We start from the raw sequence: 23,419 nt of genomic DNA on the forward strand, positions 1-23,419 counted from the left end.
TGCTTAGGAAGCATTTTCAGAAGTAATGTACCTTCACCTACTACGGTGTTTGTCAGAGTTACAGAGTACTTGCTTACTGATTTCAGCCGAGCTAGACCGAGGCTGCATACCCCTCAAAAATCCCACCATGCAAATATAGGTAAACACTTAAAAGTATTTACCACAGTCTTTGTAGCCGTTCAACCACTAGGCAATGAAATAATATGAAGTGCAAAAAACCCGAAAAGTTGACAAAGACAAAAAAAGTGAAAGACATGAAAAATAACTACCTACCTGTTCTCGATTTAAAATCACACTAATTCAAGGGGGCCGGAATAAGAGCTGTGTGGGATTAAGTGACTCAAAAACAGAGTTGAAACAATTTTTATAGGACTGGGCCAGCCTTACCACTGTTCCTAGCCCACACCACAGCAGCTCTAGTTTCCTGTTTACCTGCTTTATCAGAGGAAGGAGTTGTCCTGTCAACACTTCTGTGTATCTTTAAAAAACCAGCCAAATAACCAGGCAAGCAAATATATATGAGCTACTGCACTCCCAGAAAACCAGTCTTGATACAAGATATCATATTGCACGTATTTGACAATTTTATTGAGCTAAAATAGCAAATTCCCTGCCTCACACCACCCAACATCAACTCTCCTAATGGACTCAGCAGCGAGACTGAAAAATGCCAGGGAAAATAATCACGTTCCATCTTTTCCTTATAGAAAAGAAGCATCTGCACCATGAAACCTCAAGAATGCTAGTATTAAAAACCTATCCAGATCCTACCTATTGAGCAGGAAAAAAGCATCCTCCCTATCACTGTTAGGCCAGGGAGTGGCAAGCATTCATATACATTTCATAATCCTTTTGCACATCTGATGGAGAACTGCCAGCACTGTTTTTAGGAGCTGCAGGTAGCTGCTAGCCAGTTAAAGTCCGTGTGAGGTAGGTCTTGCCTGGACCTTCTCTCCACTGAGGAATCTTTGCTAGCAAAGACAGTTACTGTTCTTTGCTTTTACCGGTCTTTTCAGCTCGTGGGCAGCATGCCTGCTGGTATGTCTGTATGATTTCCACTCAGAAACCAACTGCTTGAGAGTATGGGCTTTGCTTCAGGTTCCTGCTGCTAGTGAAAGCCCCCTTGGGTGGCCAGGCAAGGGGACTCAGACCTTGGAGAACAGGCTGGTGCTGTGCTAGCCCTGCCAGACACTGTGAGGGGGCCAACCCCAGTGCAGAGCTGCCCCTGCCCCATGGGTGCTGCTCCACCATGTCCTCACAGAGGAGAAGGGGTTTGCTAAGCAGCTGGGATGTGGGGCACAGAGAGGTCTTTCTGGGACACAGGGGACCCAAAAGCTGCAGATCTGCTCATGGATGCTCTACAGAGCTGACTGCATCCAGACACACAACCTCTGGTTCCATTCTGCAGCCCAACTTTTATCATCCAGTGTCAGGTGGTCCTCTGCTATGTGATGCTCCTGTGCTATATGGTCCTGCACTAAGCCAGAAGGCCCAGTGCTGGCTGTATCACTGGAGTAATTCAGGCCGGTTGTGTGAAAGTCTGTGCATAATGGAAACAGGCCAATTTCCCCCTCACTCTTCACTTTTCTTCAGAAAACACAAGTCACAAAGGGACAAACTGCTCTCTGCTCTTTTGCTCGTGTACTTTCATTATGAAAAATGGGCTGGTGGCATGCACAGCTTTCACAGCGGGGGAGGGACATGCCCAACCACAGGGCATATGTTTTTGGCTGTTGTTCCCTTGCCGCTCTGGGGGACTGCAGAGCTAGCCTGGCTGCCCGGGGGGCTGCTAGGACTGTTCTGCCTGTTCAGAAACATCTCCTTTGGTCTGCAGGCATGCCCTCGCAATAATATACAGCTTTATTTTATTGAAATGGATTCAATTGCTCTTCTTTGTCCACCCTTCGATGAGACACACACACACAAAGAAAACCAACAGTGATCCCCTACCTACCCATACCCATTTAAAGACAGCAACACATTAAGTCACATTGTGTGAATTTGAGCTAGTGATATTTTGTAACTTCCCCCAGCTGCCGCCCTCATGCATATAGCTGTTGCACAAGCCAACTACAAATGTCCCCAGAGTGCACTCATAATATAAGCACTAGTCTACCCACGTCACTATCACCCAGACAATAGGACGCGGGGACACAAAAACAGAGGCACAGACCTGGCACTGCACAGCCGTTGGCTTTTCTTGCAGCCCATCCCTTTCTTTTGTCTGTACATGGTCTATTTAGGTTGGAAGCTCTCAGAGGCAAGTACCTTAGCCAAGATTTTTTAAAAAGTGATTAGCAAAGTTGGGTTGTGATACTGAGAGGGTGGTGTGCTGCGGAGCACACAGCTAGTGCTAGCAAAGGAAGAAAGAGTCCCAGCTGCATTTCTGTTATGTGGACAACCAACTTGGAAGCACCACCTTTCCCCCTACAGGTTTTCTGCTAAGTAACCTTTAGGCACTGTAAGTCTCCAGGTGAATGGAAGGACCTGATAAACCATCATTGAAATTTCTATAGTGGGCCTCTTCCAATAACAAGATGATTCATTTTTTCATGGTTTCTAAACTGTTTGATGGTACGTGTTATTCCAACAGATGGAGGCACTTGCAGAAGAAAGCAAAGAAGAAATGAAGGCCTTTAGTATTATTGCAACTTACTGAGATGAAAAGGGATTTTTGAGAACGGTTTGGCTTTTCCTTGCATGAAAGACTGAGGGTGAAAGTAATGTGAAACCCTTAGAGGAATCATCCCTCGCCAGCCTGATGTGCAGAGTCTTCCTCGCTTCTGCCGTGGGATGGGGAACGCTGGCCCCTCATGGGCTCTGCTGACTCTCCTCCCAGAAGCTGCTCTAAGTCTGTGGGCAAAGGGTGGACAGGGCAGGGGAGAGGATAAGTGGATCAGGTGCACTTAACACCACCAGCCCTTTGGGATTCCCTAAGAAAGACCTCAGGCCAGCCAAGGGGGCATTTGATGATTTCCTTCAGAACAGCTATAGGCCACGGGCTTTCCTTGAACCTTACAGGTGGGATGGGATCACCTTAGATCAGGATCTGAGGATGTCCTTAACTGTGGTTGATCAAAGGTGCACCTGCCACCCCCATCCCACCCCTGCCTCTGCTAGCTTTGCCAGGTGGCAAAAGGAAATTTCCATTCCTAAAAAGGTGCTTCCTGGGCCAGCAACTTTTTAAGCTTCTGCCCAAATACTGCTCAGCAATATTATTCTCTTTCTGCTTCTCAGCATCCTGCCTGTTGATACAAGGATGCCAAAAAAGTATTTGGGAAAACCACATATCCAATGCAGGATAATCGCATTTAATGCCCAGCTTAACCTTGGACATCTCAGGCCCACTGGAACTAAATCCATGTAACCTTTTCATTTTGCACCATTTTCAGGCACCTGATCCATTAGTGAATTTTTCAGAGCTATGTAGGTTAAAACAATTAAATGAGAAAAACAGAAAGAAGCAGTCAAAAGAAGAAAAACCTAATTTTTCAGCAGACGTACACAGTAGGTCAAATGGCCTAAGGGAAATATTTAATTTAAGAGTCATACTATTTCTACCAAGTTTCCTAACCAAAAGTATTTTCATCAGGAGCACTACTCTTGATCTGGTTACTGCTAATGATTTTCCCCATGGACTTAGCTCATAAAAACATAAATTGCTTTATGAATCATAGAATCATAGAAGTTGGAGAAGAAAATGATGGGTTAGGTCATCTTGCCCTTCTCCCTGACAGTGCAGTATTATTTCTTTTTATGAAAAAAAATTGAAAATAAGCATTTATTCAGAACTGAAGAATAAAAATGAGAAGTTCAGAAGAGATTTTTAAAATACATAATGAAAGCAGTGGAAGAGCAGCCAGATTCTTAAGTACTTTGGCTCTCTCTACAAGCCATGACAATATGATGAGAAATATCATCTGGATAGTCACAGCCAGAAACTCAACAGCAAAAAAAGGACAATGGTGTAAATCTTGCTCATGAGTAAGTATCACAATTGTAAATGCAAATCTGGTAGTTACATAGGCAAATACGCTGCTAGGCAAAGACCGGGCCATCACAGTAACCACATCCAGACGTACAATGGGACATGCAAGAACCCGAAGTCTGCAGGCCTTTGTGCAGAGTGAAGGTGGCACGTGTGATAATACACGCTGTGTTAGCGTCACCTATCATGACATCTCCACACACCCTAGTAAGCCAAAAAGTCTCTGCTTTGCATTTTTCCTTTTGGAGCCTTTGGCTGGAGTATTTTTCTGTTTTCCAAAAATTATTTAAAATCCTGCTTTGTATTACTTTTTGAAGCTTTTTCCCCAGGTATGCCCAGATAGGAGGCTGTCATTTTGCCTTTAAAAAAACTCCACTTCGAGAACTCGTCTAATTCTGGCTCAGACATTTCTCTTGATCTGACATTCTCTGAAGACAAAATAAAATGGTTCTGTTATTTCTGAGGTTAATCAGTCTTAGAGGTTTTTTAAAAAGGTCTTTCTATATCCTGTAAAGTTCACTAAAAATCGTCCTGGTGTGAAGTTCTGACTCTTGTCTCAGACGGCCTCCATCCTCAGAAATGACACTACCTTCCAGCATTTTTCACAGGGAATGCAGGCACTCACTAGAATTCATACTGTCTCAGAACCATTATAGAGTAAATGAATCAAAACCTGTTGCTGGAGTTAGTGTTGGACTTCAGCATGTTTTTTATAGGTCTTTCTAAGACAGCAGTATCTAATTTTGTTCCCATTACTATCTTCCACAGATTTCTTTTGAATTGGGATATCTTAGAAAATACATCTCAGTATTTCTGTAATGCATTCAGCTCAAGTGAGTGAGTAAGTCATGGATCTGTAAGTATGAACGTTCCTAAATATTGATTACTGAAACTAGAAACACTCTAATCGATTCTAGTCTCAATACAAAAAGGCCAATATCAGGTTAAATCCCTTCAGTACACAGCACGCATGTTTTGATACGTCTAACTGCAAATCTTGTATGTGAGTTTGCGCAGGTAACAGCTCTGCAATCTATTTTTATACAGGCTACACATGTAACTGATTTAATTGAACTGATGCAAAATAGGATACACCCACCTAGTGAGAGTGTAGAAAAATAAATGTACAGCCCAAACCGGCCAGAACTGTCTCAGAATGGAGAATGCACTTCTTTTCCTTCACAGCCTGCAGTGTATCTCATCAGGCCAATCCATATCTCAGTCCAAGGCATGAAGAGGAAAAGAGATACCAGACTGATTGCAACAGCCGCTGTGATTCAGAAACCCTTGGTGGGAAGTCAAACTGAAGGACTTTGCAGCCCACTTAAAAATGAAAGGAGCATAATCCCTTCTACGCTGCCTCACGAATGACTTAGCGATAAAAGGAGCTGTGCATTCCTACTGAGGGGGATGTCTGACCTCTCCTCCTGACACGCATAAAGCCTCCTCCACTATGCAACTGATTTGCCTACAACAAAGTGAAATTATTTACAAGGAAGCTTTTACATACATTTGAGTTGGAAAGATATGTATGTTACTTTAGTATGTATTATATCTCTACTTCCTTTTTAAAATGTAGAATCTTATTAAATATTAACTATTATACCAACTGAAGAATTGATTTAAAACAGTAGATATGCCTGCAAGATGATTTTGTTTCTTACCATTCTAGCAGACTCACATTAAAAACCCTAAAGCTTATTTGTTGTCTGCAAACTATGAACATGCCCAGGTAATTGCATATGCAAATCTGGAACTTGCATATACAAATATCTTTTTTTTTTATGTGCACAGCTGTCTCGTTTACCAGGGACATTTTTCAGGGACAAATCAACCACAATTAAAAAAAAAATAAAAAAAAAAATTCAAGCTAAATAAGAAGCCTTACCCGGACAGCAGTATTTGTTTTAAAGTCTGGCCTCAAATCCAAAAAATATAGGTCAGATTTTTTCACTAAATGCATGCAGCATCGTTATGCAACTCAGACAAATGCAGGCTCAAGAAGAAACTGCACAGGCAAGACATGAGTTTTCTAAGCTATTTTAGTTGAAGTTTCAAAGTATAAGAAACCCAGAGCTGCAAGTCTCATTCTCTAGTGGGTGTTTGAATCCTGCTGCTCTCTTCTCCCCAGACGATTCCACTTAAGCAACAGCCAGGACTTCTGCCAAGCATGCAGGAGGAGTGCAAGAAACTAACCACAAACCTCAATTTACATCAGGGCATTTTGATAAAAATATGAAAATGCCCCATTTGGGCTAGTGACTGAGGTTAATGATTGCCTCTGGTAACAGGCAGCGCATGTGCTGCAGAAGCATCTGTACCTGCAGATCTGTTCCACCCTTGCTTCACCCTACAGACAAAACAGCCTGCCCTTGCCACCCAAACAGAACAACTGCCTGTGTGAAAGCTGCGGGTATTCTTCTGGAGATATCAAAACTGTTCAGCTCCTCCTTGTACTTAATTCTGATAAAAAGAAAGGGGAAAAAATAGGAAAGATTGGCTGTCTGTGAAAATGGGTGCTCCTAAGCTATACAACAGCACAAGGTACTCCATATGAACTCCACAAGGCAGCACCCAGGTGTCCTCTTTCAGGCATTTATTTATTTTTGCAGTGTGACTGAGCTTGAAAAGTTAGATCAATGACATATTGGTTTCCAATGCTTTAAAATCCTCTTAACATCCGAAAGGCAAGACTAGCAAGAAATGATGTGTAACGTATACACTGCCCACCTTTTACCAGCATCCCTTCTGTCAGCTTTTGGGTATGATCCAAGTCATCCCTGGATAGATACTTGAAATGCAATGCAAGTCATATTCTCAACCAGCTGGACACCCATGAAAAGTAAGGCTTTGGGAAGACATAATTAAAAACATTCATAGGACAACCTTGGATTAAAACATACCCACTGCTCCACATGCATTGGTTATTGCTGCATTTCATGAGGCTGGTGATGAATCCCTGTACTAAACCATCAACTTGGCCTTCTGCAAGTGCTGTCATTAGTTCACTTACTTCTGGGTTCGCGAGGTCCGTCCACTGTTATCTTGATGGCTCTGTGGTATGTGGCTACTTGTGGCGGATTTGTGAAGACCGTGATAGTCAGCGTGAAGCTTTTTCCTGCAACAGGAAAAAAATGTTATTGAGCATATGTATGTGTTGAGAAAAGGTGTACTCCTCATTTCAGATGGTGCTCAAACACACCAAATGGCAATCAAACACTTTAGCTGTCTGTATCTGAAGAGACATACGTGCTCAGAGCGGGGTATATAACCTCACAACTGCCTATTGCTGGATGCATTCCCTCTGTGGCAACTGCTCAAAGCTTTCAGGGAAAAAAAATTAATTTATATTTAAATGATCTACATTTTGTTTGTAAAAAAAAAAGGAGGTTACCCATAACAGTTAGAGTTTATCTGATCTACATGACTACTGGTAGGTTATCTGTACTTTCTAAAAGGTGTTAGTTCAGAGAGGGCTAGAAATTGTGGCTAACTCTTCCAAAACTGCCACAGGAGTCTGATGCACAGAGGTTGTTTAAATTAAAGAGAACTGGGTGCTCAGATCCCCTAGGCAGATCATAAAATCCCGCGCTTTGTGGTTGAAGCTAGCATTAGATCAATTCCATATTGCAAACCAGAACCCTTTAAAAATAATCTGCTACTGCAATGCCAAGAAACAAGGGAATGGAAAAAATAAAAAAATCCCTACAGCTTGTCCACAGGGAATTAAAACTTTTTATGAAGACATAGCAGAGCATTATGCTTAGTTTCTCCATTATTCAGTAAGAAAACTGTGAAGGCCTTTTCAAAATTTACATGCATGCCATGGCTCTAAGTTGGGAAAAGCACTTATTTTGTTGGATGCTGGGGAGGGTTTTGTATCCTCTCGTGACTGCAATGCCTTCAGATCCTGCCACCCCTGGATTTGCTTTTGGCCAATGCCAGTATTTACTTCAGGCATTTTTTAAATAACAAAAGTAACATTCTGCATCTTTGATAAGAACAAATATATGCATTTGTTGTGGCTTTGGCCTGGACAACAATAAAAATGGTGCCTGTCAGCAGGTTTAGCATAGTTATCTCAGCATCATGAAGGACTCAGATACTGACAGGAATCTTTGTTATCAGTAAGAGACATCAAAGGACATCACCCCGAGTTAGATAACCAGGAACTGTTGAAAGAAAATTGAGGTTCTCCTCCTTTGGGTACATGCTGTGTGAGCTTTCCCATACAAATCTGCCTGCTTCATTTTACCACTTGGCTCCAGCCCTTCTAACTGCTGCGTTTCTTGTCTTCTAAGGCTTCCCATTTTTATTGTTTGCTTCATTTATCTACATAAATAATGTTAAATTAAAATATAAATGTAAATATAAGTGCCTGCCTCCAACAGCAATATTCCCCCCTCCTTATGCACACTCACTTGCAATTCAATACTTCTCTTAATGCAGTTCCTACTTTGGTGCTAATGGTCTGCAACAACATCACAGCGCGCGCACACACATAGCTGTTACTGGAAACTGGCCTCATCACATCCCTGTGAATTAGAGAGGTATTCTCCCCACTCTACAGATGAGGAACTGTGGGGAGATAAAGTGTCTTGGCCACGATTTCACAGGAAGCCTGTGGCCAGCGATGCTAACTACTTTGGCTCCTGCAACTAAATCCGAGTGTAATCCTGAATCACAGCCCTGACAAAGCAGAAGCTGAAACGCAAGCCTCACAAATGCCAGGCCAGTCTCTTCCCACCTCCACATCCTCACTAGAAAGCAGTCCCTGAGATCGAAAGAATTGCAGCAGAAGAAAAAGTCATTTCAGATTCCTATCTCAGGGCCTTTATCCCTCAACTCTTGGGTCCTGCATCTATCCAGACCAAGGATGGCTGTGTTCTTGACATTCTTTAAATACCAACTTTTATAGTAAAGCTTTACAGCTTTATTACTCTTTCTTTGCCAGCACAACAGATCTTTCTATGAGGCATCAGTAATGAAGTTCAATAAAGTTCCTTCCAAAAAACTTTGTCACCCACAGCAGTAGACTTAAGAAATATCAGAGAGGCACCTGTAGATCTTCCTTCTTTCCAAGAATAGTTTCCCTGTATCTTTATAAACAACACCCATTTCACTAAGACTAAAGGAGACTTTGAAAATAATACTTTATTCTCTTTACTAATCTGCAGTGTTTCCATCTTACTTCCCATTTGGGTTTTTTGGGTTTTTTTGACAACTGCTCATGCATTAGGTAGGGTGCTCCTGCTGTTCTGCTAGAATATGTAGTCAATTTACTTCTTTAGAAGGCTCTTGTGGATTTTCCAGACAGAAAAGAAACACAGAAAAAAAAATTATAACAATAGTGAAATGTAGTAAAATGGGGCCACATTACCAGTCTACAAGGCCAGGATAAAGAAGAAGAAGGAGGTGAAGTTACTTTCAAAATTTTCTACAGAACAGACTAGGTCTCAGAGCCTATATAAGGTTGTGACACAAGCTGGCAAAAGCAGGAAGATACTTAGCTTACTTCTTGTTGACAGAAGACTATTCATTAACCACATACTGGTTAACCACAGGACTATATAACCATAAACCTATGTGTCACTCATTGCTGCTTACCGATAATTCCGGCTGTGTTTTTTCTCTGGTTATTCTGTTTCATTTACATTTAGCTTTATTAAGTGGTTTTATCACTTTTATTCATAGCTTCTACGTTATTCATCGTTTACATGTCTGCTTGACAAAGGTAGATTTAGATTGGAGGTATTGTTAGTGAAATCTGTATTTTATGGGTATTCCTGCTTTGGGATGACAGCAGGCCTATAAATGTCTACTCCTTGCTTTTATGTATTATGATACAACCATGATACAGATTTTTATTACCAACATACACTTGCACAATACACTTAGACACAAGCCTGTGCAGATACACACACATACATATGCAACACACAGCAGACTAAAACAGTGGAAATAATTCCAGATTAGTCAATGGAAGCTGTGTTCGGACTCCCTAGCACTGGAGCCTGTATCAGATGCCGTGATTTCTGATGCCTAAGTGTACCTCCTAACTATCAGTAGAAGACCTATACTGAGCACTTAGTGTCTCTGCTCCGCTCAGAAAGGGGTGGGTGCCACCAAAACTGAGTCAGACAGCCTAAGTGATGGACTGACCTCTCTAGTGACCATAGAGAGGGGCCAAACACCCCAAGAAGGCATTCTGAAACACTGGTTTGGTTTGGATGTCTCCTGTAGTCATGATGACAATTTGATGACATCCTAGCAGTCACAGCAAGTGAGCATGTGGCGCTCCATTAGCTAACATCAAAGTCTAAGACCCTCTGGGATAAACAGTCCCATAAATCTGCAGAAAACCATACACAAATTGGTTCGGGTCTATGATACATGCCTCAGTATACTGAAGCCAATCGCTACTGCGTCATCATGGGAGTCTTTGCTGATGGTGGAAAGGCTGACAGGTGATGTCAGCATCAAGCTGTGCCTCGCTAGGGTGCAAGAGTCACTTCAGAGACTGTTGCTCTCTCTGTAACTATCCCTGGCAGTGCCTAATATTAGGCACATAGCACCTCCTGAGCGCAAGGATTACATTCTCCAGATGTGGGACAGGGCACTGCCTTTGGAAACCCTTCCCACAGACATCAAGCATGTCCTCATATGCGTAAGGGCAGAGCACAAGACTCACTGCTTCCATTGAGTCTTCCCTCACAACTAGGGTAGGAAAAACTGCTTGGTAATATTTATTTTTGCAAGGGCATTAAGGTCAGAACCCTCCTAGAAAAAGTAGTGGGAACAGTAGCATGTCTGGTCAAAATACAATACTGACTTTTGAAATGATACACAGAGACTCTTGATGGGTTTGCTAGACATCCTACTATCAAAAGTGCCCTGAAGAGTCACTGCTGATTTGACAGCTGAAGTCAGATGTATTAAACCAGTTGTCCCCAGTTCATGACTTCACGAGATTGCTCATGAGATCCCCTGATGCTGTGCAAAGCCGCAAGAACTTTAGAGGAAGCACAAAGTGCCTGCTCAGCAATACTGTCCATGGACCAGCAAAAGGTGCAGGTCAGCCTCCAAGACCCGAGCATCTGAAGGTGTTGTGCCAATGCTCTACACTGGAATACAGGACTTTAAAGTCTGGATTCAGTCTGCATCCCATCTGCCAGAGGCTGGAAGCAAAATGAGCGGGAAGGTCACATCTAGCATGATGAGAGGTTATTTAAGTGGTCCCCCAGAAAGTACTGAAGGGCTCTAGAGGGAGCAATAGGCTTGTAAGCTACAGCCCCTGGGAATGTTTGAGAGGAACCAAGGCGGAAAAAATTAATCCCAAGTGACAACATGGTCACATGAAGTTCCTGTGTGCTGCTTTAGTCATCCCTGAGTGGTGTCATGACCAGATGGGTCTGGGGGTGGGAAGACACACTTAAAATGTAAGTGGCTGCATGGGCAGATGCAAAGGGAAATGAGAACAGACACGCTTTAGGGAAGAGAGGCCACATCTTGAACCTATCACTTCATTTTAATCCACCTCTTTCTCAGGCAAAAAGACGTCGATTCCACTGATGAAGGTTCATCCAAATGAGAACAGAAAAAAATGGAGTTAAAGCTTCAGAAGTTTGCCCGGGGGGGGGCGGGGAGGAGGGGGAAGCAAAGCCAACAGATGATGGGTTACAATTACTGTCTTTTGGTTTGGGGATTTATTCTGATGATCACAGATATGTCATTAGAGTTGTTTGGTTTTTTTTAAATTGTTACAGTAAATTATTAGATAAAAAGAAGAAGAAAAAAGGGAAAGGAGCCAAGAATGCTTGTGCTGACAAGGACAAAAGGTATAGATGGAAAAATATGAAATGTAATACACAAATGCAATACAAATTATATTACAGGCATTTCTATTATATTAGTGACAGACTTCCAGGTTCTAGCAAGGAAGATTATGATACTTTTTTTTTTCATCCAGCTTCTACTTTTTAGTGCTTATGTACTTACTTTTATTAAACCATGCTAAATGATCAATTTTATACATCTTTACAATTTCTCACAACATCTTCCTGGGTATCTGCCAAAGTGAAGATGTCTACTGCATTTTAATAACATATCTGACTGTATCTCTGGGCAGGTTGTAATATGCACACGCTCACATATTCATTCTCAAATGTCAACTATTATACACTGGGGCCAAATTTTGCCATTCTTATCACATAAGCCCCTGAACATTCCAAATGTGATCAATAGGGCCAACATAATTTGACCTTGCATTAGCTAGCTGCTGCTCCTCATATGAATTAAATATTTTTGTAAGTGTTCAAGTTGCATATCCAATTGCAAAAAACCTGCACAAGTCCAAATTCATTGCTCAGATGGTGACTTTTTTCTCCTACTCACAGTGACAGTTTCATGCAATCAGAATATAACTTTGCCTTTTCTGTTTGGTCCAGTGGCTATTTCATCAGAAAAAAAAACCACAGCTGAAGTAAGTGGCATCAAAAAATAACATAATTTGTTTACCATCAGCACCACAGATACCGCTGAATTTAAATATGAGAAAAAATCTGTTACTCACCTCATCTGATACCATGCTGTAAATGGTTTACAAATTCTGACTGCCACAAACCAAGGGTCCAAACAGATAAATGTCAGCATGGGCTTATGTCAGCATACTGGGGTGATTGCCCAAAAAAATTCAAGAACTGCCCATGCAAATCAGTTGCATGGGCAACAGATCTGTTTGTGTATTTATATGGAAGTTTTGCAGGTGTAAGTATATGTCGAGCCAGAGATTTGGGAAATACACCCACTTGCCTCCTGCCAAACCAGCCTGGGTCAGCATAAAGGTATACTTCTGAACATTTCTGTTGAGTGTCTCACTCCAGGAAGTTCTTATATCTGTGTTTACATAGCATCTACTTACTCAGAATGAAATCTCCATCACATTAAATCAATAGCTGTTTTGTTCTGGATTTATATGGGGCCAGGTTGTCATGCAAACAGCCAAAAGCAGCCCTGCTGCAAACTTAGACCCAGCTATGAGCTATTGAATTGTCTTTGCAATAAGTTGTGGAAAAGCAACTCACTGCTGTGGGAGCACAGCTGGCACTGGCTTCTCCCCTTCCTTTTCCTTCCCAGCTCTCTGCAGCAAGATCTTAACCAAGATGTGCACTCGACTATCTTTTCCTCCCTACCCATTCTCCAAGTTTTTGTTCAGCTAACAAGTCAAATGCTGCGGTGGAGAGCAGCAGAGCCACTTGCATCTCCTGCTGCAGTTCTGGGGATTCCCAGAGCTAGAAGGCTAGAAGAAGGTTGTGTCTGGGGTGGAATCATTTCAAGGCATTATTTCGGTGAAGCATATGTACGTTTAACCTAGGGCAACACAGGAACTATATTAAGCAACCAAAATTACATAACTGAAGTCAAGTAACATTAATAGAGATGCTGTCAACCTAAGCAGACACTAAAATTGAATTTTACCTTAAGCTCATTATCTGCGTGATAAGGATAGTCCCTGACACTCTTCTGGAAATTGTCCCTGACAATCTTCCTATTTTACAAGTCAAAAACGTAACCCTAAGTCTGCAAGCCATGGACATGAAATATTTAAGCAAACAGATGCAGAAGCTGGTTCTATAGTCAGTGTAACTTACAGCTGTTAAAACAAAGCTGACTCAGGCCCTCAGCAGCTATTCCAGCAGACACATCCTGGTGATGCACAGCGATGTTTTGTACATGCCCCTTGTCATCAGGTATACCAGCCATGCTACACCAAGTTTCCCTTTGCACTGGAGAATGCTCATGCAGGTAGCAGTCCTAAAGTTGCTTTCCCACCCCCTTTGCTGTGCTACTACAGTGGCACCAGCATTCAAATCCCTTTAGTCGGAAAAAAAGAACATCTTCCTATGTTCAGAAACAAAAAATACCAGCCCCCGCCATCCCAGAAACATGTCACCGTCAGTCCAAAAATCACATATTTGCTTGAATGCTGCTTTCTATCCATTACTGTACCAGCTAACACCTTCAGTATTTGATCTGAATCCCTCAGATGAGTGATTCTCTATTGCACAAGCAGGGATTGCTCACATTCTCAAGCACTGCAAGGGTGGGACTCAGCTCACTAAAACAGCCACAATTTTTCTCTCTCTTTTTGGTCAGATGTTTACATTTTAATTTGACAAGAGTGTGTGCAGCCGGTTTCACTTCTGCACTGATGAGTGGTTTCACTTCCCAGTCCCATGTGCTGTCATGATGATACCGTCCACTGTCTCCTCCAGACTTGCAAGGGCCTCTGTGCTAATCCCTTCCCTGACAGCCTGACAATGTGTGTAGAAGTGCAGCCGCCACTGTTGCTGCTGCCCCACTGTTTGCCTCTGAGGCACCTGATGGCCTTTCTCTGCTTAAGCAACTTGGATTTGAAATGCACTCATTTGAAAGGTTCATATCTAAAATGATCAGCACAAGGCATCAGTCTCAATTGGATTCCTCTGGGTTCTTTCCCTCAAGTTACTACTTCTACTAACTTCATGTAATTTTTGCTGTGAATGTGCTTCAGCAGTGATGCCAGAAAACCACGGTTTATTCTGTTTAGAGAAAAAAAACAACCTGTGGCAGTTGCGTAGCAGGAGATACCAGGTGCATGTACTAAATGGTCATGGCCATTTATCAGGGAGCAAGCTGCAGCAGAAGACAGGAAGGAGAATAACTGTGATCTTATGGGAAAGGACATAAATTAACTAACTGAGGAGAAAAAGCATAGGGTCAAGAGATTTGGGCTGGAGGTGGCAAGAAAAAGGTCTCTGAAGACAGGGTGTCCTTAGATAGTCAGTTTAGGATGACACCCAGTAGTTAACATAGACATTAGCCACTTTTGTATGCCAACATCAACAATCCACAAACACACAAAACCACCAGGAATACCCCTATATTGTGATGTTGTTTAATTTCAGCAGAGAGATTATCAAGCTGTGGTAGGAATGTAGCTGACAGGAACATTATTTATATTCTAGTATCCTCAGGTCCAAGTACTGTGTAAATATCACCAAAAAATTTGGGTTTTGTGAGGGAGGTGGCACATCTATGTGTGTGTGTCAGTCTGTGCACCAGAGTTACAACAGTGTTTGACAATATTTAAATAAAAAGTGGTTTTCCATTCTGTTCTGAAAGACAACCCAAGTAACCTGCTTTAACTGAATTTTGGGGGTGGGATGCATTCTTAGACTGAAAGCCTGCAGATCAAGTTTGCAATATGGATTAAAGCATTAAAAGACTAGAATGGGGGGGGGGGGGGGGTCGACCTTTTAATGGAAAAGCCAAGCAGCCTCTAACTATAAGTGGAGTTGCTGCAGTAACCAATATAAAATTCTTATGAACTTGGGTGGAGACAATAATTACAGCGCAGGAAGAACAAGATGCTATGGGGTGTCTGGCCTCTGCAGCAAAGTGGCTGTACAAGGAGATTACAGTTTGAGTGGTAAAATGCAATGCTTATTGTTAAAATATTTTTAAGACTTGAAATGTATATAAGCAATTTATACAAACCTACATGTCAATGATGTTTGAAGACAGATTTTGAGAGGGTGGAATTATTTTTTCCCCAAAGATGACTTTAATGGAAATCTCTGATGCTCCTATGAGTGGGCTACCCCAAAACCTCTGCTTTCAAGCTGTGACCTACTTACTACATATTAAGGAATTTTGATATTTTTTTTTCCCAGTGCAATATCATTTTAGTCTTAAATGAAGTGCTTCTCTATGTTGGAGCTTGGGCTGAAATGTTTAGAAATTATTTAACCTCCACAAAGTGCACCCAGCTCTAGAGTAGAACAAAGAAACGATCATTCAGCAGACTGCTGTGTCACTGCTGAGCGACTCAGAGAAAGGGAAAAACAGCAACAGAAACACGAAATAGAACAGTTCAAACCAAAATTACTTAAATGCAAAGCTACCATCTTCTCACAGAAAATGCCTTGGGATCCTTAAGCCTAATAATAGTCCTTAACCCAGCTATAATTTCAAACCATTAATAAGCTTTTTGAGGTAGAAATTATCACCTGCATTTTACGGGCGATGAGAGAGACATGAAAAAGTTAAGGCCCAGATTCACAAGAGGATTTAGCTGCCTGAAGTGGGATTCAGGTTTGATTTAAATGCTTAAGTCCAAAATTACACCCCTCACTCCTCCCCCCTCCCCATCCAGGTGGTGCCTAGCAGCAGCTGCAGTGGGTATCTGAGGGGGCTTCCCCTGCCAAACAGCCCCATGTCTTCGTGGCCACAAGCTCGGCCTCTTGGAAGGAGCATCTCAGCGTGGTCAGTTGGCTCTGACCCACAGCCTCAGCCCTCCTCTGCCCCTTCTCCTCATGGAGGTTTGGTTGGGGGGCTGCTGCCTGGGGCTCACCCACTGATGGCCTCTCATGGTGGCCCCTGCTCCTGCTTTCAGCATTAGGGCATTTTCCCAGGGAAGGCCCCTGCTTCATAGGACATGCCTCAGACATATGCTTTGTGCTCCCCAAAGGGCACCATAGCCAGATGGCTGCAGTGGGGTGGCAGAGTCCTCAGCAGTGGTGGCCCCAGTGGCTGGAGGTCCTCTGGGAGAAGAGGTCCTTCAGGCAGAAAGGTGGTGCCTGCGTGATATTCAGGGCTGGTGGCTGCAGCATTTGGGGTGAGGGGAGCACCTCATGCCACCCTCTTCTCCAAGGACTACTTCTGTGTTTGAACCCATCATTTCTTCACCCCTCAAAGCTGTGTTCTCATCCGTTGCTTAATCATCAGACCAGGAAAACCTTGGTGTAATGGGTGCCGTTGGTTTTGGCAGATCCTATTCTGAAGCACCTTCATTTCATCGTGCATTGTCCTGTGAACCTAAAAAAAGCCCTTTAAGACCCGGATTTTGTCTCAGTCCCTCTCTCTTTTCCCAGCCCTGGCTTTCATTTGGGACCAGCCCAATCCTGGCTACCTGTCCAGCCAGGTGCTGGCACACCACAGTGCTCTGGCACGGTGCAGGAGCTGGGAACAAACATGCTCCTTGCCTTACAGAGCGACGAAGATAATGACCTCTCAGCATGGCTGCAGGCAGAGGCACCAGGTACAGGGAACAAGGAAGGTGTGGGTTCACTGGAAGAGCAACACACTGCTCTGAATATGAAAGGCAAGGAACACTTCTATGATCATCAGGGCCATTTTAGCAAGTGAGGGACTTCCACCGGCAGTAGCCTAAAGCAGGTGAATACCAACAGACAACCTGACAAGTCACTTCTTCAGCAGCTAGCTGAGCGTGGGAGTGTGCACTGGGACTGCTTACCCTGAGTTCATTTTCTTAGAGGCAGGACTCCTCCATGCTGTCATTACGCTAATGCAATGCACATTGATTTCAGAGCTCAGAAGAGGTCTGGGGTCACTCGATGGATATCCATGCAGTCAGTGATGGGGGAGATAACACTGCCATTACGAACTTGGAACCTGCCAAGTTCCACCAGAGACAACTTTCAAATGTAGAGCAACCTCTGCGGCCTTAGAGTTGTGGTGCATAAAGTCTAGCCTGTGGAAACTTTGTGACCTTGCCAAAGCATTTCCCTCAGTTCCTCCCTGAACTTCAGGGAACTGATGTGCATACACACTGCTCCATGCACCGCCCCACTGAAGAGCTCTTATGGCATCAAGCCTTCAAAGCAGCTGCTTCCCTCTTCCTCGCCTTGGTCTCCAGAACCTCCTCCCTCTCCCCCGCACCCTGCCCACTCCCCAGCACCACACAGCAAGTAGCTCCCCATCCTCTGGGGGAAGTAGAAAAGGGTGGAAAGAATCTAAGATAGTTCCTACCAGAACACTTTGAAGCCAAAAGCTGCTCCTGTGATAAAGACTCACATAGGAATCCCAACCTGTGCTGAGAGGCAGCAGCTCTGAAAGGGGATGGGCAGGGATAGCATCAATAGAGGCAGGAAGACAAGAGACAGATTGATGCAGGGCAGAGATGAAGGGAATGACGACGATTTGAAGTGGCTAAGAAAACTGTGTTGAAATAATATGCTGGGAAAAGCAGTAGAGAAGTAGGATAGGAGCAAGAGGGGTGGAGAGTCATACAGCATTAAGGTAATAGAAAAAAATGTATATTTTTTTACTGCTGCTAAAGGGTTTTTAGAAGGGAACAGAGACTGATTCAGACTGATGAGGGTTTATGCACATGACTGCTGGAAAAGACTCTCCTGACAGCACTTGTAAGCCACTGATCTGCAGTATCCTCACTTCTGCTAACCCTGAGTGAGCTGACAGGAACTGCACGCCATGGGACAGTCACCTGAAGTTCACTAGCCAGCCTGGGAGCCAGGGTCCTAATTCAACTCTCAGCATGACTTTATTTTGATGACAAAAGAGCAGCTGTTATTTGACTTGTAATACAGGTATATATATTGATATATAAGTACATAGGTACACACAAAAAAGAATACTTTTTGCCAGAACTCAAGAAGCCTCTGAAGGAGAGCACACCAGAATAAAAAGGAAAACAACATGGGGTGGGTGGGTGGTGGTGTGTGTGCAAAAAAAAGCTGAAGGGCAAACAGATCTCTTGAAAGTATGTAACCTTTTCATCTAGGGAGGTACTTTGTTTTCCCTGAGCAGTATCCTGGTAAACCCAACTCCTTTTGTCATGGCAATAAAAAAAAAAGAAAAAAAAAAAAAGAAAACGCTCAGAGGATAGTGTCTGCCTCATCCTCGTTGTTAGCCTGAGTTTCAAAAATGTACAAGCAGAGCTCTGCAGAACCAAAAAATAGATTTATTGTTATTGGACTGAGGGCAGTGGTTCAGCACTTGGCATGGCCACTGTTTACAGCAGTAATGCTCCCGGAGACAGGAAGTTCTCCAAATCGCTCTGCCATTATTTTTCTCCTGTTGATGCTTTCTGATCGCGAGTTTTTTCGCCTAGACAAAATTTTAAGTAACCCAGCAGAGAGTGTTTGGGAGCTGGCAAAGCCAGCCGCAGTCATGCTCAGCCTCACGGACCACATGATGTTTTTCGAGTCAAACCCCGGCGCAGAGCTGCATCATATGTATACTTTCTTACACAATCAGCAATTCATGCAAACCCGGCTGCACGTAGCGAGTGCTCGGGCAGCACTGGTGTAATGAGAAAGACTTGTCCCCTCCCCTCCTCCTGCCGCTATGTCCCTGCCAAAGGCCAGCACCGAATCAGCCGCCGTCTCAAAAGGGCTGGGTTTGCTGATCGATCTAACGATCTAACGCCGACCCCAGCTATTTGGCTTGAAATAGGCATTGGCTCCTCCATACTGGCGCGGGGAGTCTGCATGCTGACTACTCCCGTGGCTACTCGGTTTGCACAGAACTCTCGAAACTGATGACACAACTAAAGCAACCCTAAGTCACTTAAAAATAAAATCACTGCTTCTGGCCTCTGTCTTTTAGAAAAATTGACCATTCGGACTGGACTGGAGGGAGAAGAGTCCTGTGGCAAATGCGGGCAGCAGGACTGGCAGCGGCAGCCCCGGGCAAGCAGCATTCCAGATGCCCAGCTTTCCCAGGCTGAGGGCTGTGCCAGCCCTGCCCTGCCCGGCGTGACAGAAGGGCTGCAGGAGGGCTCAGAGGAGCTGCCCGTTCCTGTACGGCCAAACCGCCCTCCCACTGGCTGCAGCATCCTGCTAGCGCTGCATACTTATCAATCCAAAGTGCAAATAAGCAGTTGTTTTTAAACTCTAGCAATCGATTCGTTGGGTTTTTTTCCAGTTCTGATTGCTGTTGGATTTCTTCTATTTTCATCCTGTCTGGCAAGCGTGGCTCATTGTTACTCCAGTATCTGATACCACGTCCCCTGAAGCATTCCAATGGCTTGGACCAGGACCCGGCCGGCTGCTTAATACTGATTTTACGATCCTGTTGAATAGCATCCTCCTCTGTTTTGCACATACTTTTATAATTTTGAACTCGTTTAAGTAAAAAATATAACCATTTTTAACAAAGTGCTCAAATAAGGCAACCACAAGCTGAAGCTGCACAGAAGGAGCAAAATTCTGACTTCAGAAGACCAATAAAAATAATTGGACTCAGAATCCAGGCCTGGGATTTAAGTGTTTTTGAGATTCCAACTTAAACTGAATTTTCTTCCCCAAAATTACACCCAGAAGGAAGAGTCCTGATGGCAGAAACTTCTGATTATGCTTGGTAATCTCTCTCTCTCATGTTCTCCTACCAGCTACACCTGTGAAAAAGGAGTACTTCCTTCGGTCTTTGGAAACTGAAAACTACCGCAAAGGTTATTCATGGCTGTAACCCTGATAGCTAGTAGGAAATACGTACACAGGCTTAATTTTCAGCCCTTTCCAAGACACGGGTTTTAAAAAGACCTTGCTGGAAAACTCTCATGAAGTTCCAGCTCCAGCTCTCAGCTTTAGATTGAGATCTTCTGCAGCAAGCCAAGTCACTTCCCCATTAGCTACTATTATGATAACCTATTAATAATAATTTTCATCTGGAAAACATGTTTATTTGTTGGGGATTTTTTAATGTTACACTCTACCAAGAAGATAGTTACTGGATTAATGATTCCATGAGGAAAATATGTAATGCTTACTGAGCCATGAAGCTTTCCCTCTCCAAAATAACTATTTATTTTTAATTTTATCCAATGAACTTCTATGGTGTCAGGCTTTTTGCACCAGATTTATTTCATCATAGTAACCTAAACTAGTTTGTTATACATTAAGAAAACAGGGTACTTTGCAGTAGTAGCATTTTGAAGTTTGAAGTGTTTATGAATGGATGGAGAAAAATAAAGATTTTTTTTTTAACTAGGTAATGAGGCAAGGGGGGCTGAGATTGGCTGAAGTTTTAAACTACATTTTTCTTTCAGAAATTAGTTGGGCTTACAAGCCAGACGGGCAGGTTTTCCCAGTAGCATTCTCAAACTAGGGTGAGGAATAGTAACTTTGGAGCACAGCCAACTCCAATGTAAATCTGTTTTGTTCGGGAAAGTGAGCCAAATTGTTTTTATACAACATCTCGATGTTTCAAGTGACCTGCAATGTTCTCAGCTCCCATTCTGGGTGTCAAGAAAATCAAGTGCTTTTCTTCTTTTTTTTTTTTTTTTTTTTTTTTTTTGTAATTCTGAATGACAGGCACAGGCAGAGCAACACGGGGCAGCTGCTTGCTGTTAGATTTGAAACAAACGCTGGAACAGAGTTCAGTTCTTTAAGTTTTGGCCAATATTTGGTTGGTGCGCCTGCTCTGACCGACAGGCAGGCTCAGACCTCCAACCAGGGGGAATCGCCCTAACTGTCTCACAGTCAGTGTGAGAGACTGGTTAAGAGCCCTTATTCACTGAGATGAAAATGTGGACAACAGTCTTACATTTGAAACAGCCACCAGACTGTCATGCTACATTTCATTTAAACCCCACAGAAGAAAATTTAAACTATTTATTAAGAATGTCAAGCATGACAATTTCCTACTGTCTTAGAAGGGAGAGAGTGGTGGCTTGCCATTGGTTCGGCAAGGCTTTTAGTGGGGATGGTTACACCCAGACGAACCCCGATGCACAGGGAACTGTCTCCGGTTGAAGTTGTTCCTTACTCTCCGGCAGGGATTTTAAACCACCCGAGGTGCACAAAGAGCGGCCATTCTGACCGTACCCAACATGAACTTTCAATTGCTGTTCACATAATACTCCTGTCATCGCTTTATCAGCGCTGGCAACTGAACTTACTCAAATATTACACAGCACACAAAGTTTCGGTTAATTTTCCTCTAGCAAAGTATCAAAGGAAGCAATGCCCTTTGAAGCAGCTACCTTATGCTTTAGGCTTTATACAAATTCAACAGAACAGCACCTCAGAAATCCCATAGCAAATGCATACAATCCCCACCTTTGGAAAACAATCCCCTGTTCGAGGAGTAAACAAAAGCATACGTTAGTCACTCGCTCCAAAGATGGACAACCAATGGAAGTGATGAGATTTAACCTCGAAGACTGACTAATAGCATGCAGCGTTCCCAAATCACTCCATTGCTTAAAGGATCCCAAGCACCTGAATATCATATGACGTACAAGGTTTATGTCTGTGTGCAAGTGACGGGCTACTAGCAACTGCTTAGAGCAGGGTAAGGGGCTCAACAATGCTCCCTGCCAAGCTTTTCTGTATGAATAGGGACTGTTCTCTCTCAGCTGCTGGATTTTGACCTTGAAACTCACACAGTTCACTGTTATGATTTCTAGCTTCATTACCATGGCCAGGAACTGAACTACAGGTTTGTTTTTATTAGCTTCTCCGCCACTTTGCCAGCTATTCATTTGAATCTTCTAAACAGTCATCTCTGAATCATAATGCAAATTCCATTTACTGAAAAGGTGGTACCTTTAATATAACAAATGAACATGTTTAATGACTGATACTTTTAGACATTACAGCATCTCTCATGTTTTCAGTAAATGGATATAATTTTCTCTGCATTACCCTATTATTATTCTTTGCTAGCATTACGAAGCTACATTCTCAGCTGCGGGTGTTTTCCACCAAGTGCATTCTGAAGACAGCCCAAACAACATGATTTAAAAGACATCTCCCTCTGTATCCTCAGCTAAAAATGCTGCAGGATACAGAGGGACTGGACTGGTATTTTATTCTTAAAATGTATTTACTGCTTGCACATATGTTTCAATAGGACAATGCTCTTCCACAATTGCTGACCGTATTTATACTGGAAAAATATCTACAGATGCATGTCACTTCAAAGGTGAATAAAGGCTGTTGTGTATAATCAGGATAACTGCCTCAGTCTGAAGCCTGACCCATCTCCCATTTGGAATGAAACATTTTGAGAGCAAGCTAGCAGAAGTGGATCACCTTTTTAACTCTCCTGAAGCACGCTTATAACTCCATTCACATTTGTAAAAGCTGTGCATGCAGCCACGCATCAGGACGTGGCTCAGATGCTCACATGAGGAGAGAGGGAGCGGAAAAACATTGAGGAAGGGACAGTGACCCCTGAGTACTCAGTCTGGTTCAGAGAAACACCATCGCACAATTGCTCGAACGGGTAGTATGCAGAAACCTACTGAAGTGCAGTAGACACTCTAATTTTGATTTGTGAGTGTCACAGCACTGAATCGTCCCTAAATAGCACTGCTGTGCTATGTAACACCATAATGTTACATTTCAATTTTACTTAAAGATATGAATGAAACGGAAGAAAAATATGTAAGTAAATATCATACGAAGTCACATGGAAGATGTCACAGTATTTCATTCTTGACCTTAAAAGAGAAAGGCTGATCTTTTTTCTGAACTTCTGAGCAACAGCTCACCAGCTTCTCTTCTGTGGGTTTGTCTGACACCCCCCTCCAACAGCCCACACAAAAGGATCCCTCTCACAGAAACGAGGGCAGTAATGTAAGAGAGGCGCTTAAAATTTTCTTGTAATGGAAAGGTAAAT

The 23,419-nt window shown here is 43.0% G+C and overlaps 1 protein-coding gene across 6 annotated transcripts in view; it reads right to left on the minus strand.

Annotated features, from left to right (window-relative positions):
* RUNX1 (RUNX family transcription factor 1) overlaps nucleotides 1-23,419 on the minus strand; it is a 176,164-nt gene that overhangs the window by 47,047 nt on the left and 105,698 nt on the right. For all 6 annotated transcript variants that reach the window (XM_056329712.1, XM_056329708.1, XM_056329713.1 and 3 more), the window contains one exon: nucleotides 7,002-7,106. In XM_056329712.1, the coding sequence (XP_056185687.1) occupies nucleotides 7,002-7,106 (105 nt within the window). The remainder of the gene's footprint in view (nucleotides 1-7,001; nucleotides 7,107-23,419) is intronic.

The sequence above is a fragment of the Falco biarmicus genome, chromosome 2 (genome assembly GCF_023638135.1).
Source record: "Falco biarmicus isolate bFalBia1 chromosome 2, bFalBia1.pri, whole genome shotgun sequence".
Classification (NCBI taxonomy): domain Eukaryota; kingdom Metazoa; phylum Chordata; class Aves; order Falconiformes; family Falconidae; genus Falco; species Falco biarmicus.